This window comes from Acanthisitta chloris, unplaced genomic scaffold (genome assembly GCF_000695815.1).
Source record: "Acanthisitta chloris isolate BGI_N310 unplaced genomic scaffold, ASM69581v1 scaffold7027, whole genome shotgun sequence".
In the NCBI taxonomy this organism is placed as follows: domain Eukaryota; kingdom Metazoa; phylum Chordata; class Aves; order Passeriformes; family Acanthisittidae; genus Acanthisitta; species Acanthisitta chloris.
In genome coordinates this window covers 2,301-17,367 of record NW_008681975.1, presented here as the reverse complement: position 1 = coordinate 17,367, position 15,067 = coordinate 2,301, and the positions used below count along the sequence as shown (strand labels likewise).

Sequence of the window (15,067 nt, the reverse complement as noted above, 5' to 3'; positions counted from 1 at the left end):
AGCAGAGCCTGCCCGGGGACACGCGCTGCCTAACGCCGCTGCTGAAGTGGTTTTGTGCTTCTTATCTTGTTTTTGTGAGTGTGTTATGTGCTGTAAGGTGCCTGAGAGTGCCAGCCTCGTGGTGCAGGTCACAGACTCACCGAGGCTGCAGAGGAAAATGATGTGTGGCACAAAGTATTCCTGGACCCACCACACCTGGGTCCAATCCCACCCGTGCCTGTTGAAAACACACCAACCTTCTCATGTTTTGGACTCAATAACCTTAGGGTTGGGAAGGAAGGGACCTTAGAGATCCCCTGCCCTGGGCAGGGACACCTCCCACCAGAGCAGGTTGCTCAAGGCTCATCCAACCTGGAACGAACACTGCCAGGGTTGGGGCAGCCACAGCTTCCCTGGGCAGCCTGGGCCAGTGTCTCACCACCCTCACAGGGAAAGCTTCTTCTTGATAGCTAATCTAAATTTCCCTTTTTCAATTTCTCCCCATTTCAGATCTTAAAATAAGATTCAAAAGATGTGTTTTTTAGCATTATTGCCTTTTGTCTTTCCAGTGTATTCCCATCCCAGAGTCCACTGCAGCAGGAGAGAACCTCCAGCAAAATCTCCTCAGCAGCTGCCGCTGCCTCGGCCTAAGGTGTCAGTCCAAGAGGAGGTATGAGACGATCCCAGGGCACGTTGGAGCTGGAGCTCCAGTGGGTGACACCTCGTTCTATGGCAGATGGGGGTCAGCAGCTGAGGGTTGTGCTCTGTTTGGCTCCCCAGGTCGGGATGTCGGAGCTGAGCGACGAGGCCAGCGAGTCGGAGCTGCTGAGCCGCAGTCTGTCCATGTGGCACGGGGTCGGGCACAGGACCCAGCAGGAGGAGCTGGATGTGCCCCTGGACCTGCACACAGCCTCCTCTGTCGGGCAGCAGGAAGTGGTGCAGGAGTGCATCCAGCGGTGAGAGGGGTGGGGAGGGCACAGCTCTGGCAGCAGGGGTGGCTTTCCCTGCCTGCTGTACTGCCCAGGGCACAGGGACACATCCATGGAGCTCCCGAAGGCTTCTTGGGCACAAAGTTTCAAGGGGTAAATCTGCTCGTCAAATTATCTCCTTAGTAATTTAGTGAAAGGTGGGGGTTGGAGCTAGATTATCTGTAAGGTTCCTTCCAACCCAAATCATTCCCTAATTCCATCAAGGTTGGTGGAGATCTCTAAGGTCACCAAGTCCAACTGTTAACCTGTCACTGCGTTGTAATCCCTAAACCCTAAATCATATCTTCCAGCACCAGATCCAGGTGCTTCTTAAACACCTAGTGATTCTACCACCTCCCTGGGAAACCTATTCCAATGCCTGACCTGATTTGATTTGTGGAAGTTGTGCTAGAGCTGGAAGGAATTCCCACATGGGCTTCAGTGCTAGAATGTTTTGCAGTATAGTGATGATAGCAGGAGTCTGCAGGAGCCATCTGTGATCTACAGCTCCAGCCCAGTAGTTCAGCTGACGTGTGTTCTCTGTGCTTTAGTGGAGATCTGGATTTAAACCAGAGGAACTGTGGAGGCTGGACCCCACTGATGTATGCCTCCTACATTGGCCACGACAGCATCGTGCACCTGCTGCTGGAAGCAGGAGTGAATGTGAACATCCCAACACCAGAAGGGCAGACACCACTCATGCTGGCTTCCAGCTGTGGGAACGAGAGCGTTGCTTACTTCCTTCTGCAGGTGTGTATCCCATCAAGCCACAGCACATGGTTTCAATGCTCAGGGCAGGATTGTCCACAAGTTGCAACCAAAGTGTGCAATTTGTGTCTTGCTGTGAGTTCAGCTTGCTGCAGGGATTTAAACTCTCCTCATATCCCAGTGCAGGAGGGCAGTGGCTAAAAGCCTGAACAGAGGGGGTGCAGTAAAGAACACTGTCTGTTCTCTTGAAGCAAGGTGCAGAGCTGGAGATGAAGGACATCCATGGCTGGACTGCCTTGTTCCACTGCACCAGTGCTGGGCACCAGCAGATGGTCAAGTTCTTACTGGAGAACGGGGCAAATGCCAACTGCAGGTAAGGAAGAATTGACAGTTTCCTTGGCATTTATCATTCAGATGGGAAAGCAGCAATTGGCATGTGAATGTCCTCCAGTACACACCTGCTTTTGTCTTCCCCCTGTCCTTAGCATGCATGGCACACTGTCAGCTGATACAAGGACAGGTGACCTGCCAGCTGCACAGTGAAGTCTGCACAAGTTGTCACTGTTTATCTAAGATCAAGAGAAATTAGATTTATTGCCTGTCTTATTATGAGCTGAACTCTGATAGCTAAAGGTGCAACACCTGAACTCAAGTGCACTTTGCAAGTCTCTCTATTGAATTTTCTGCATGCTCAGAGCTCAGTTTGGGGTTTGAAGTGTGCAGTGCATTCCTGTGCCTTGGGAACTGCTGTACATCTGTGCCCATGGAATTGCCTGAGATCAGTAAGAGGTTCTTGCTTTATTACCTCCTGCAAAACTGATTTTGGCTCTGGAGGGCAGAGCTGCAGCTAGAATAGTAATCTGTTGCTGTGCAGCCAGTTAAGTAACACAGAATCTCCATGGGGAGTTTTCCTGGGATAGAACAGACGGTATGTGATAGAGGCTGATCAGCAAAGGTTGAGGGACGGAGGTGCTCAGTTAGGGTGTGTCAGTGACTGCAGCAGAGTTCAGCTGTGATTATCCCAGTCCATGTGTGTGTTCTCTCTCTAGGGAGCCAGTATATGGATATACACCTCTGATGGAAGCAGCTGCTTCTGGTCATGAGATAATTGTTCAGTACCTTCTCAATCATGTAAGTGTCCTGCCAGTTCTCTGCCAAGCTGAAGATCTTTGGTTCCAGCCCTCAGATGAAGAACCACAAGCTTTACACCAGGCTTTTTACAGCGTTGTGTTTGATCCTTGATGACAGGCATGTCTGAAGTTCCAGACTTGCAGGACTGTTTTGCTTCCTGCAGGCTACTGCTGTGATTTTACACTGGCCCTGAAGGAGCAGGAGTGAGGTCTGACTGTCCAGATTTAACTGAATAATGGCTGAATTAGAAAATAAGTGAAGTTGTAATTCCTCTCTTGTGTTTACTGGCTTGCATGCTCAGGCTGGTGGACATCTTCTGTCTCCAAAAACCTGGGAGCATGCATATCTCCTACACAATCTGGTAGTAATGTCCTGTTTAACTGGGCCAGCTTACTGCCAGAAGGAGGCAGCAACACACAGCACTTCTCAGATAAAACAGACTAGTTCTCTGTGGCAATGCACAAGAGCCACATACCTGGGCTACTTGGCATCCAGGGGCTGGGGAGACTGGAGAACTAGAAAGGCATCAAGGTACCAGTGGAGCTTGAACTGTGAAAGGTGAACTTGTATTTCTAATGGAAGAACTAAGACTCCTTGCATTCTTTTTATACAGTGCCTTTGCCATGTGCATTTCAAACAGGTGTTTTTTCTCCAGGGAGTGAAGGCAGATGTCAGAGACAACACTGGAGCCACAGCACGGACACTGGCCATGAAGTATGGGCACACCAAGATTGTGGGGCTGATAGATTTGCATGCAGCCCCAGTACCCAAGGTCTTCTGCAGGGGTCCAGGTAACAGCTGTTTTAGCTTGTTCATTTTAGGGTAGAATCTGAAGTAAGGGGGTTGATACTCTGAAAGTATGTTACTGTATGTGTGGGGTAGTGCTAGCTGCTCTGTCCTGGAAATTCCAGCATTTCTGAGGATAGAAGAGGCATGGATCCAACAATTTTTGTCTGCTGGCCTTTTTGCACTTAGTCTAGCTGTTTTGCCTTCCCTTTTTAACATTTCCTTTTTGCTTTCCACTGTGTTTATAGGCAAAGTAGCAAATCACTTAGGCAGATGACTTACTGTGCTGCTAACAGGCTGTGTTTGAACTCCAGGGAAATATGAAGAGCTGAGTTCCTCAGATGAATCCTGCTCTGCTCCCCAGAGGCAGAGGCCTGCTCGCAGGACCAAGGGGCCCAGCATCCACGATGGCCCACAGGCTCTGGCCAAGATCACAGCAGTTGGGATGGGGGGCAAGAAGTTCTCTCGCTATGGTGAGGATGGGTAGGAGCCTGATTGAGGCCTCTGAGGTCTCCAAGGCATTGCAGCTCTTTCTGTGCAATCCTTTCTCTTCATTTGGGATTCCTGTGTGGCTTGTACAGAAACAAAGGGAACACCATCATTCAAGGCTGTTCGGTCTCTGGGTTAGAAACAAAACCCCTCAAAATCTTTGGTCAAGACTGGATATTGATGTTGAACAGTTTTCTGCTCTTAGCTACTGTTTCACTCACCCTTGAGAACAGTCTAGCTGCCCTTTCTGAGGCAGGCTGTAAAGTGTCAGAGCCCTTCTTAAGCTGATGGCAGAGGAAGTGGTCACACAGGCCAAGAAATCATTGATCATGAAAGTGAACTCACTGCTCCTAGACCCATTGATACTGCTTTTCCTGATGCTTGAAATGCTAGGACGCAGGTGACATCTTGCTCTCAAACAGGTGGTTTTTTCCCCTTTGATTTCCCTGGGTATGAAGAGGAGAGGAAATGCTGAAAGCTGCTGTGAGGCTGTTTGCTCTGCCTTTTGTCAGAGCAGTCCTGTAAATGCAGCGTGGCTGCTGCAGGGCTGTGTGAGGGAGCTGTAGACTTCTGCCCTTCTCAGGTGTTCTCTGTGCTGCTCAGAATGACACCTGCCAGCTGAGGGCACAGGCTAGTTATTCTCAGTTTCCCGAGTGGTTATGTTTTCTGCTGGAGCTTCCCTGCTGACTTGCATCCTGATCTGAGTTTGTTCTCCCTTCCTCTTGCACACAGAACAGGTCCCTCCTCAGGGCTACGTTACCTTCAACGATGATGGCAGCTGTGAGGCAGGTGACATCCGGAACAGGGATGTCACCTCTCCCATCAACGAGCAGGATGTGGAGAGCAGCAGCAGCAGGGGTAGGTCACTGCCTGGGGAAATGGGCCAGCTCACATGGCACACCTGGTGATGAGTCCAACCCTTGGCTTCCTATTCTTTCTCACTGAGATGCTGAGATTGAGGATGTCCCCTGAGGGAAGGCTGAGGGAGCTGGGATGGTTTAGCTGCAGAAGAGAAAGCTCAGTGTGGGGATCTCATCAATTCATGCAAACAATCTGCAGGAGGGTGTAAGGAAGATGCAGGAAGGCTGTTTCCAATGGTGTCTGTGGGATCAAACAGGCCTGGGGAGAGGACACATGCTATTTCTGTCTCAGGGTTGTCTTATATCACAAGTGCTGTATGTGAAGCCTTACTCTGGAGTTGTCCTTCCTTTTCACCTTCAGTAATTGTGTAGCAAAACTAGCACTGAGTGTAAGGAAGTTGAACTTCAAACGGTTTTTTTCTGTTCCTTTCCAGAGGATAACATTTTCTCCAACAACAACTTGGGAACCATCAGGAGCAGCAGCAGCAGCAGTGAGTGCCTGACAAGAGCCCTGGGAGTCAGCAGTGAAGGGTCCTTGGAAAGCAATGAGGTGAGGGCTTCAGTTTTCCTTGCTGTGCCTTCAGCTTGGCCAGTGCTGTGACTAGCTCCATGGGAGGCTGTAGTTCCAGGCTGGGTGAGGAAAGGTAGTACTACAGGTACAACAAAATCAGTTTTTCATATGTGAAGATTATGGATTGGCTTGTTTGATCTCCATCTAGTAGCCAACTCTGAGCATTCACTCTAGAGTAGATTGTTGATGGCTAGTCAATTTTTAAGCTCTTTCCAGCTTCTGAGCTCTTTGCAGATTCTAGTGAGGAGGTGATCAAGAAAGGACGTAATTTGCTGGAGCTGGGTCAGTCCTTGAGCTTGACAAGATAGCAGGAGGTAAAGTAAAGGTTAGAGAAGCACAGCAGTTGGCATTTTTGGAGTATGGGAGGGGGCAGAGCTTGGAGGTTACTCCATGCTTCAGCTCACAGCTCACAGGGTCCATGACAGAGCTCTAGGGCTGATGTACAGAAGCGTCCTTGGGTCTTGAAGGAGCCAACCCTAGTGATCCTAACATCTTTGCATGATCATCCTTGGCCTTTACGTTTTGTGGGTGTTTTCTGTTCCCTTCCAGGACTCTGACCATGCACACAGCCCACCGAGTCGGAAGCAAGCCAAGAGCCTTAAGGTCAAGAACCGCTACAGCAACAGTGACAGCCAGTGGAGCCACTGCCTGGGGAAGGCTGGAGGCTGTGGGCTGGGCCTTCCTGAGCCCCCTGCCTACACAGGGCCCCAGGTATCTGCTCACACAGTTGTCTCTCAAGTCTGTGCCACTGCACCAGGCCTGGGAGGCTTTCCCAAGGTTTCCTAAGCTGTTATCTTGGGTAAAAGAGAAGTTGTCGCCAAAACACCTTTGATTCCAAACCTTTGCCCAAACCTGAATTTTTTGTGAAGCAGCAATTTCTCGTGCAGAGAACCGTTTGCTTATGTGTTGCTGGTGCTTGGAGGGATATTCTAGACCCTTCAAGCCTGTGGCTGCGCTGTCAAATGTGGCAGTGGTGTGGGCTGGGGTAGATGTTGATGTGTTATTCTGCTCTGCATTTGTCAGAAGAGGCCGTGGCTGCAGCAGAGAGGTCTGTGTTTGGAGACTGTGGAGAAGGGCAGGGAACCACGGGTGCTGCTGGAACCCAGGAAGGTGTTCCAGCATGAGAAAGCAGATGTTTGTGATTGAGGAATGGTAATGCTTTTGTTTGTGAGGGTCTAAATAAGTTTGTTTTGGCCGGGCTGCAGGACCTGGCAACATTCCTTGAGCAGATTGGCTGCCTGAAGTATCTGCAAGTGTTTGAGGAGCAAGACGTCGACCTCCGGATCTTCCTGACCCTCACAGAGAGTGACCTGAAGGAAATAGGCATCACGTGAGTGTCTGTCATGTAGTCCTCATCTTTCCCCCTACAAACCACACACAGCCCTCAGGAAGGTTTACCCAGTGAGTGCTGCTGTGTCCTGGCTACCTCCCACACTGATACCCCTTAGTTCTTGGCCTAAACACACTCCTGGGTGTGGAGGTGCCATGGAGGGACCAGGAGCCTGCAGAGGCCTTCATGGTGTCCCGTTGGGGCTGGAGGGAGGTGGAACACTGTTTGACCCGTGGTGTTTGGTTGTCCCTGCAGGCTGTTTGGCCCCAAGAGGAAGATGACATCTGCCATCGCGCGGTGGCACAGCAGCGCTCGGCCGCCCAGCGACGCGCTGGAGCTGGCCTACGCCGACCGGCTCCAGGCCCAGCAGCAGGAGCTGGTTTGGCCGAGATGCAGGAGCTGGCCATCCAGCTGCACAAGGTCAGGCTGCTGGGGCTGGGAGCTGCCTCAGACTGCAGGACGTGTGTGAGGAACTGGAGTACGTTGCCCAGGGAGGTGGTGGAGTCACTGTCCCTGGAAGTGTTTAAGAGGCATCTGGATCTGGTGCTGGAAGATGTGGTTTAGGGGTTACAGCAGTGACAGGTTAAGGGTTGGGCTTGGTGATCTTAGAGGTCTCCTCCAGCCTTGATGATTCTGTGATTCTAAGTGGTCAGTGGCATGTTTTTATGTTGTGCTCCTAGTATCTTTTCCTTTTTAACCCCAGGCCATAGGTTTTAGTGTACACACTTGGTGTCAAGTACAGACTCACACAATTGATCAGCTTGGAAAAGACCTCTGAGATCATCAAGTCCAACCCATGACCTAACACCACCATGTCAACTAGACCATGGTACTAAATGCCATGTCCATTCTGTCCTTAAACACCTCCAGGGTTGATGACTACACCAGTTCCCTGGCAGGACATTCCAGTGTCTAATCATCCCTTCTGGGAAGAAATTCTTCCTAATGTCCAACCTAAACCTCCCCTGGCACAGCTTGAGACTATGTCCTGTCCTCCTGTCACTGGTTTCCTGGGAGCAGAGCTTGACCCCACCTGGCTCCAGCCTCCTGCCAGGGAGCTGTAGAGAGTGATTAGGTCACCCTGAGCCTCTTCCAGGCTAAACACCTCCAGCTCCCTCAGGCTCTCCTCACAGGACTTGTGCTCCAGCCCTTTCCCCAGCTCCATTCCCTTCTCTAGACAGTAGCAGATCAGGTAACACCAGTCCTCCTCTGTGCTCCATGCTTATGAAGCCTTTGTGTCTGTTCTCCATCCACCTGAGAACTAAAGGAGGGAGGGGAAGGAATTGGATCCCTACTCTTTTCCAGCAATGTAGCATTCTTTTCCCTCTGGAACGGAACACTCTGGCTGCTTGAGCCATTAAGATATCAGGGAATCCATGGACATGTCAGAGAGTATGAGAGTGATGTCCAGTGTTCCCAGCCTAATCCTCCGTTCTGTTCTGCTGCAGAGGTGTGAAGAGGTGGAGGTGATGAAGGGTCAGGTGTGCCAGGAGCAGAAGCTGCGTGCAGTGGCTGAGAGCTGTTTGATGGAGCGGGATGAGACCTGGAATGCCATCCAGTGCCAGCTCAGAGAGGCTCAGACCATCACCAAGGATGCTGGAGTCCTGCTGGATCACATCAAGTAAGTGGTTGTCAGGAGATGGCACTGAGGCTACTGGGAAACAGATTTGGGCCATAGAGAGATCACAGCTCATATTGGCAGTCTTAGAGGTGATGCTTTAAGTAAAGCAGGAGAGCTTACCAGGCACCTGATCCCTTCTTGGATCCTGCCTGACTTTCCCTAGTGGAAAGCCACATCTGCAGGAGCAAATCTGTTGCCTTAGTCAGATGCATGAGCTGTAAGGGGCCTGACTTTGTGGGAGTGCTGGGTGCTCCTGGCTCAGCTAGAAGGAACTAGAAGGTTCAGGGCTTCCGTGAGACCCAGTGCCTGGAGTATACCTTTGTGACCAGGTGAATGCAGGAAGGAGTTTCTAGCTTACAAACCCTATCAAAAGACTTGCAGTGTCTTGCCCTGACTAGTGAAGAATACTCTCCATGCCACTTTGACACCTAGCAGGAAAATTCTGCCCTGCTCATTCACCCCCACGTCCTGACACGCCTTTTGTTGCCTTTGTGGGGCTTTGCTCTCAGCCCCAGTTGGACTCCTGTCACAGGCCCTGTTCTGTCCACTGGTAGAACAGGCAGGTCCTTGCAGGTGGCATTAACCCTCCACAGGGAATGTGGGCTCTGCTGACTGCCAAGCCAGGGTGAGCTGGGCTTGGATCCAGGAGGACAGCAATATTCCCAGCTGCAAGGGGCAGAGCTTTTGCCCTGGCTGAGGAGCTGAGGCTGCCTGACAGAAGGGCCCTGCCATGCTCTAAGGATACACTGCTTGAATTAAAGGGATGCTGATGACAGCCAGAGAACCTGTGTGCCTCTCTCATGTCCTGAGGTTGCTTCCTTTGCCCATGGATCAGGCTGGATTCTCACATGAACCAGGCACAGCCCCTGGCTTGGGCTTCCTCCTGCTCACCCCAGCCCCTCCTTCTCTTGTCCCCCCACAGCTCCTCTGTGAACAGGGCAGAGATTGCTGTGGATGGAGATGGGGCGCAGTGGCTTTGCCTGGGGCACGTCTTCCTGGGAAGGACAAGGAGCAGTTTGTACCCCAGGCCCTTAGGGGCGGTCCCTGGGCACCCCGTGCAGGTACTGGCAGGCTGTAGGAGTGCCCAGACTGGTGTGTTGTTCCAGGGCTGTCCCCGTGCCCTGCTGATGGCTCTGTGTTGTTGGCAGGTGCTGCCAGGCAGAGCTGTCATCCCGGCTGGCCCCGGAGCAGGCAGAGGGCACGCTGGGCACCAGGGAGAGCCGCCGGCCCGGGGAGCGCCCAGGTGAGAACACCTCAGCACACTGCACGTGGCTGCAAGGGGCAAGAGCAGGAGAGCCCCAGGCAAGCCTCCTGCTTGCCTTTCCTGGAGGAATGAAGTCAGTGGGTTGGAAATGGATGAGCAGCCAAGCCCTGAAATTGAATGGAAAAATTCTTGGTCGTCACAGAATATCCTGAGTGGGAAGGGACCCATGAGGATCAGAGTCCAACTCCCTGCACAGGGCACCCCAACAATCCACCCTGTGCCTGAAAGCATTGGCCAACATTCCCTGAGCTCTGTCAGGCTTGGGGCTATGACCAAGAGAGATCATGTTGATTTCTGTCCACTGAACTTAAATCTTTTTGAGACTCTCTTAATATATGATGCGTTGATTTCTGTCCACTGAACTTAAATTTTTTTGAGACTCTCTTAATATATGACCCAGTCAGGATAAAAATATGTATTACTGACTGGTGGAATTGCCAGAAAACTCAGTTTGTCATGGGCACTTCCAGCTCTCTTCCCATGTGACTCAGAACCCCAAATTCCCTGCCTGGAGCCACTTTGGGTGTGAATGCTCCTCAGCAGCCCCTTGTCCCTGCTGTCACAGCGAGCTTGCAGAGGATTGACCCTGTGTTCCTGTCCCTGGCAGTGCTGGAAGGATGGCCACCCTCCCTCAAGTCCCTGAGCTTGCCTGAGCTGTCAGCTGTGCTGGAGGAGTGCGTGGGAGAGATGGGTAAGGTGGGAAGGACTCTGGGCACAGGCTGTGCTGGGGGAGGCATGGCTGGGGGGGTTTGAGAGCTTTGGCAGTGGTGGCTGGGAGAGACACAACAATTTCCCCTCTTTCAGGGAAGTCTCCAGGCTCTGAAGTTGGTGCTGGCATTTTCTTGTACTGCAGGTCTTGGGCTCTGCCTCCTCCTGTGCTAACAGGTCCAGGCTGAGAGATGGGGCGTGTATGGCTCCTGCATATCCTGCTCAGTGGCTGGAGCTGCTAGGGAATTGTTTCCCATAGCTTGTGTCCTGTTCTCCTGATGGCAGGAACTTGTCCCAGCAGCAGGCAGACAGAGCAGAGACACCTCTGTTTTATGAGGTGCTGGAAGCTGCAGGGCATAGGCAGCAGGAGGACAGCACAGCAGTGCCTGAGTGCAGCTTCCCTTCTTCCCAGCCTGTTCCTGATTTCCTCCCTTGCTTTGTCCTCAGGAAAAGCCCTGCAGACTGTGACTCAAAACCTCCAGAGGCTCCAAGCCCCGGTGCAGAGCGGGCAGAGCTGGCTAGAGCCATAACAAAGCATTCTGTGAGTGGGTGAGTGGGAATCCTGACAGGCTGTGGCACTGAGGGGACACCAGTGCCAGTCACTGCACGTGCCAGTGAGCGCTCGGAGCCCACGCACCGTGGCCGGGCTCTAGCTAGTCCTCATGTGCCCCCAGGGGGAAAATCCTTTGTCCCCTTGGCTCTGTGTGCCACTGGAAGGGTGACTGTCCTCTCTTTCCCGGGGCTGCAGGAATACTGACGTCGGGTGACTGTTCCACCCGGAACTGAGTGTGCCTGGAGTGAGCGCGAGGGCTGTGCCGGCGGCTCCGCGTGTGCCAGCGAGGCTGCTGGGGCTGCCAGGAGCCTCAGCCACCAGAGACACACCTGGGATCACGAGGGGCAGCAGAAGATAACAGCCAGCAGCTCCTAGGTCTTGGCTGCTGTCTGGGTTCCCAGGATCCCTGTTCACACGGAAAGGTTTAGGTTAGGAGGACAAACTCCGAGTTGTAGCTACCTTAAGCTTCCTGCAGCCCTTGTTGTTCAGGTCTGTGTGGTAGAAAGTTGACAGTTATACACAGCAATCAATTAATTATCCTTTTCTGCATCCCAGGCTCCCTAAGGTCACTTAAACTTGGCTCCTTCTGTGCCATGTGGATTGGCACAGAGAATGCATCTGAGGCCATATGGAGTGCAGGTTGTTGTGGAGGGGTGAAGTGAGTGGAGGTTGTGATGTTTGGCTCTTGGAGCTGCAGTGGAGCTCGTGCAGCCTTGTTTCTAGCTGGAAGGTCTGCTCTGCTGCCATCCCAGATGTGACCTTCAAAGCCTCTTCCTCCAGCCAGCCCACCCTGGTTTGCTTCAGATTCTTGTCCTCCTAAGAGGTTGGTTGTGATCATGTTACTCCATCCCCAAAACTTGGCTTTGTGCTAAAGGCTTTGTGGCAGAGCCTGATTTGTCAGTGCCAAGATCCCAATGCTGACAGTGGCTGCAAGGCAGATGTTTCCCTGGAAGGACATGAGAGAGAAGGAAGAGCTTGGGACTGTTCACCCTCCCATGCCTTAGGCAAGCAGCACAGTGCCAAGGCAGCAGAGCAGGAACTGAGGGATGGCCCTGTCCCCCATGGGAGATGGGCAAAGGACATCCCAGATGTAGCTGTGGTGCAAAGCTTTGGTCCTCAGCCACTGCCTGCCTTTGGTTTTCAGGCTTTAGTGTTTGGAAATGGCTCTGCTAGGGCATTGTGTGGACATTTCCAAAGGACAAGCAGTGTGGGCAGAGGCTGTCCCATCTGGGAACTGGGAGAGCTGCCACAGGGACTCTGGTGGCTCTGAGCTTGGTGTAAAATGGTTTCCAGTTCTCCTTTATTACTGAGTCCTGTGAGGGGGGAAAACCAGTCAAAACCTGAAGGCTGTGAGTGGTGGCCTTGACAAGTCAGGAGAAGTCTGTTTGGGAAGAGGATGAAACTGTGTTCCTTCTGATATTCAGGCCTTGCTCATGGATGCCACTCTGGCTCCATCCTTTGAGCTGGTCACCCTCTCTGCTGAGCTGCCCAAGTGCTTTAGGCAGGTGTGAGAGCTGCTCTTTCTGTGTGAAGTGACACCAAGTCTGACTGGTGTCACTGACACCTGTGCTTCCTGGGGACAGCTTCAGGGCACCACTGTCCTGAGCCAGGCAGCTATGGCCTAGCTCTGCTAGATCTTGGGGTGGAAAAAGGCAGGAAAGAAGGGGGGGGCAAGATGGCACATCTAATAGGTTGTAGCGCTTGGGGGGCTGGGAGAAGGGGAGAGATGTGGCTCTGTGTGTGTGTGTGTGTGTGTGTGTGAAGGAAAAGGAGAGGTCCCAGAAAAGGTGCTGCAGGAGTCCAGGTGTGAAGGCTTCAGGTCAGTGAGAGCAGACAAGGGGGACAGCAGGGAGGAGATTCCCTACAGTAGTGTTTCCCTGAGGGTGCAGTTTCTCCAGTAGGAGATGCTGAGCAGCATTCCTTGCTGCAGCAGGGAGTCTGGTGCTCCCCTCAGGCACGCTGTCCTAGACAGAGCGTTTGCTGATGTGGATAAAGAATAAAATCTGAAAACGGTTCCTGGTGTGGGTTTCTTTGGAGGGAGCTGGGCTTGGAGAGTCAGGAATAAGATCTCTGATTTATTTCAGGACAATCAGGAATACCTACATTGTTTTCCAGCTTCCTCACCCACATGGTCACAGGCTGAGGGCTCTGGGCCTGCCTTGTCCCTGCCTTGCCAGCCCTGCCTGGCTCCTCCTGGAGGTGCCACCCATGCAGCACCAGATGCATGGGAGCTGTGGGAATCCAGCAGGAGCCCCCAGTAAAGAGCAGCAAATCAGCACCTGTGGAGCTGCTGGAGCAAGTCCAGAGGGCTGGAGCTCCTCTGCCATGGGGCCAGGCTGGGAGGGCTGGGGGTGTTCACCTGGAGAGAAGGGTCCAAGGCAGATCTTACAGCCCCTTCCAGTGCCTAAAGGGGCTCCAGGAAAACTGGAGAGGGAATTGGGACAAGAGCCTGGAGGGACAGGACACAGGGAATTGTTTCCCGTGGAGCTGCTGGAGCAAGTCCAGAGGGCTGGAGCTCCTCTGCCATGGGGCCAGGCTGGGAGGGCTGGGGGTGTTCACCTGGAGAGAAGGGTCCAAGGCAGATCTTACAGCCCCTTCCAGTGCCTAAAGGGGCTCCAGGAAAACTGGAGAGGGAATTGGGACAAGAGCCTGGAGGGACAGGACACAGGGAATTGTTTCCCACTGCCAGAGGGAGGGACAGATGGGATATTGGGAAGGAATTCCTCTCTGTGAGGTGCTGATGGCACAGGTCAGGTTGCCCAGAGCAGCTGTGGCTGCTCCCTCCCCGCGAGGGTTCCCGGGACTTTTTTTTGGACCGGCCTGGGCTAGTGGGAGGTGTCCCTGCCTATGGCAGGGGTGGGATGGGATGAGCTTTAAGTTCCCTTCCATCCCAAACCACTGGGATTTCAGCTGCATTTCCCTCAGTACCCGAGAGAGCCGTTTCCCTCCCTGGGAGCAGCCAGAAGCAGCAGGCTCTGCTTGCTGAAAAATAAACATTTATTTACATCTGAAAACAGAGTTAATATGTAAAATGGTCTCGTGGGGGTTACATAGATCCAGGAGAGCAGTTGAGTGATGCTCCTGCCTTGAGCCCAGCTGCAGAGCCAGCCTCTCCTGCCTATGCCTGGGGGAGAGTCCCAGCTGCTTCCTCTGGCCTGGAGGGGCTTTTTGGCAGGGTGAAGGAAGGAACACAGCCAGAACAAGCACTCAGCAGAGCCTGTCCCAAGGGTAAGCGTGAGGGGCTGGGGGGTGGTGGCTGTGGCTGCTCTCAGCTCTTCCAGGAGGTGTAGGTGCTCCTGGGCTCCACAGGCTCCTTGGCAAGGGTGGGCTGATGCTTTGGCACCCCCCCGGGAAGCAAACTCCTTGAATCTCAGTCTTTGGCCAGCAAAACAGTTCCTGAGCCAAGTGTGGCTCCTGCCCATCTCTCCCTGACATGGAGGAGGAGGAGGTGGCTGTGCTGGACCTGGGAGTGGGAGGTGAGGCTCAGCTCCATGGACCTGATGCTGTCCAATTCCTCACTCGCGTGTGATCTGAGGCTCCATGAGTGCCTGCTGCCTTGGCTCTCCATGGCAGGGGGAACCTGCTGCAGGAGGGCTCGGGGAGGAGGAGCTGGTGGTTTGTGCGGCTGAGAGCAGCGAGGAGGGGCAGGTGCCATGGGCTGTGTCAGAGATGAGCGTGGAGGAGATTTACAGGATGACACTGTGTCTGGGAGCTCTCCAGGCACTGTGGGGGTGGCCCTTGCACAGGACGGGTGCCCTGGGTCAGTGCAGTGCTGGCATGGCCCAGAGGCAGCAGGTCTGTGCAGCAGTGCCAGGCTGAGCAGCATTTCCCACTCCCCCTGCTGAGGGCCAGGCTCCCTCCAGCTGCCACAACCCTCCCACGGGTGCCCAGGGAGGCTTTGCTGAGGGGGCAGCGAGGCCTGGCAGGAGCCAGTGGTGCCCACCTGCCCGTTGACGACATCCCTTTCAGCAACTCCAGTGCAGCACAGCCAGACAGTGGTCCCAGCCTGGCCACCCCAGGTGGGCACTGCCCAGCACAGCTTCCCACAGCCCCTGCCCTCAGCAGCCCCTCTGCCCTGCTCTGGGGGGTGGGCACCCCC

At 53.4% G+C, this 15,067-nt stretch overlaps 1 protein-coding gene across 1 annotated transcript; it reads left to right on the top strand.

Annotated features, from left to right (window-relative positions):
- The first annotated feature begins 765 nt into the window (after window positions 1-765).
- ANKS3 (ankyrin repeat and sterile alpha motif domain containing 3) lies at window positions 766-10,945 on the top strand. The gene is given in 16 exon segments (XM_009078300.1): window positions 766-935; window positions 1,499-1,697; window positions 1,907-2,028; window positions 2,705-2,786; window positions 3,442-3,577; window positions 3,887-4,045; window positions 4,794-4,919; window positions 5,356-5,471; window positions 6,042-6,203; window positions 6,698-6,822; window positions 7,078-7,204; window positions 7,207-7,242; window positions 8,271-8,443; window positions 9,592-9,686; window positions 10,315-10,398; window positions 10,863-10,945. Coding segments are annotated over 16 exon segments (1,995 nt in total).
- The last annotated feature ends 4,122 nt before the right edge of the window (window positions 10,946-15,067 follow it).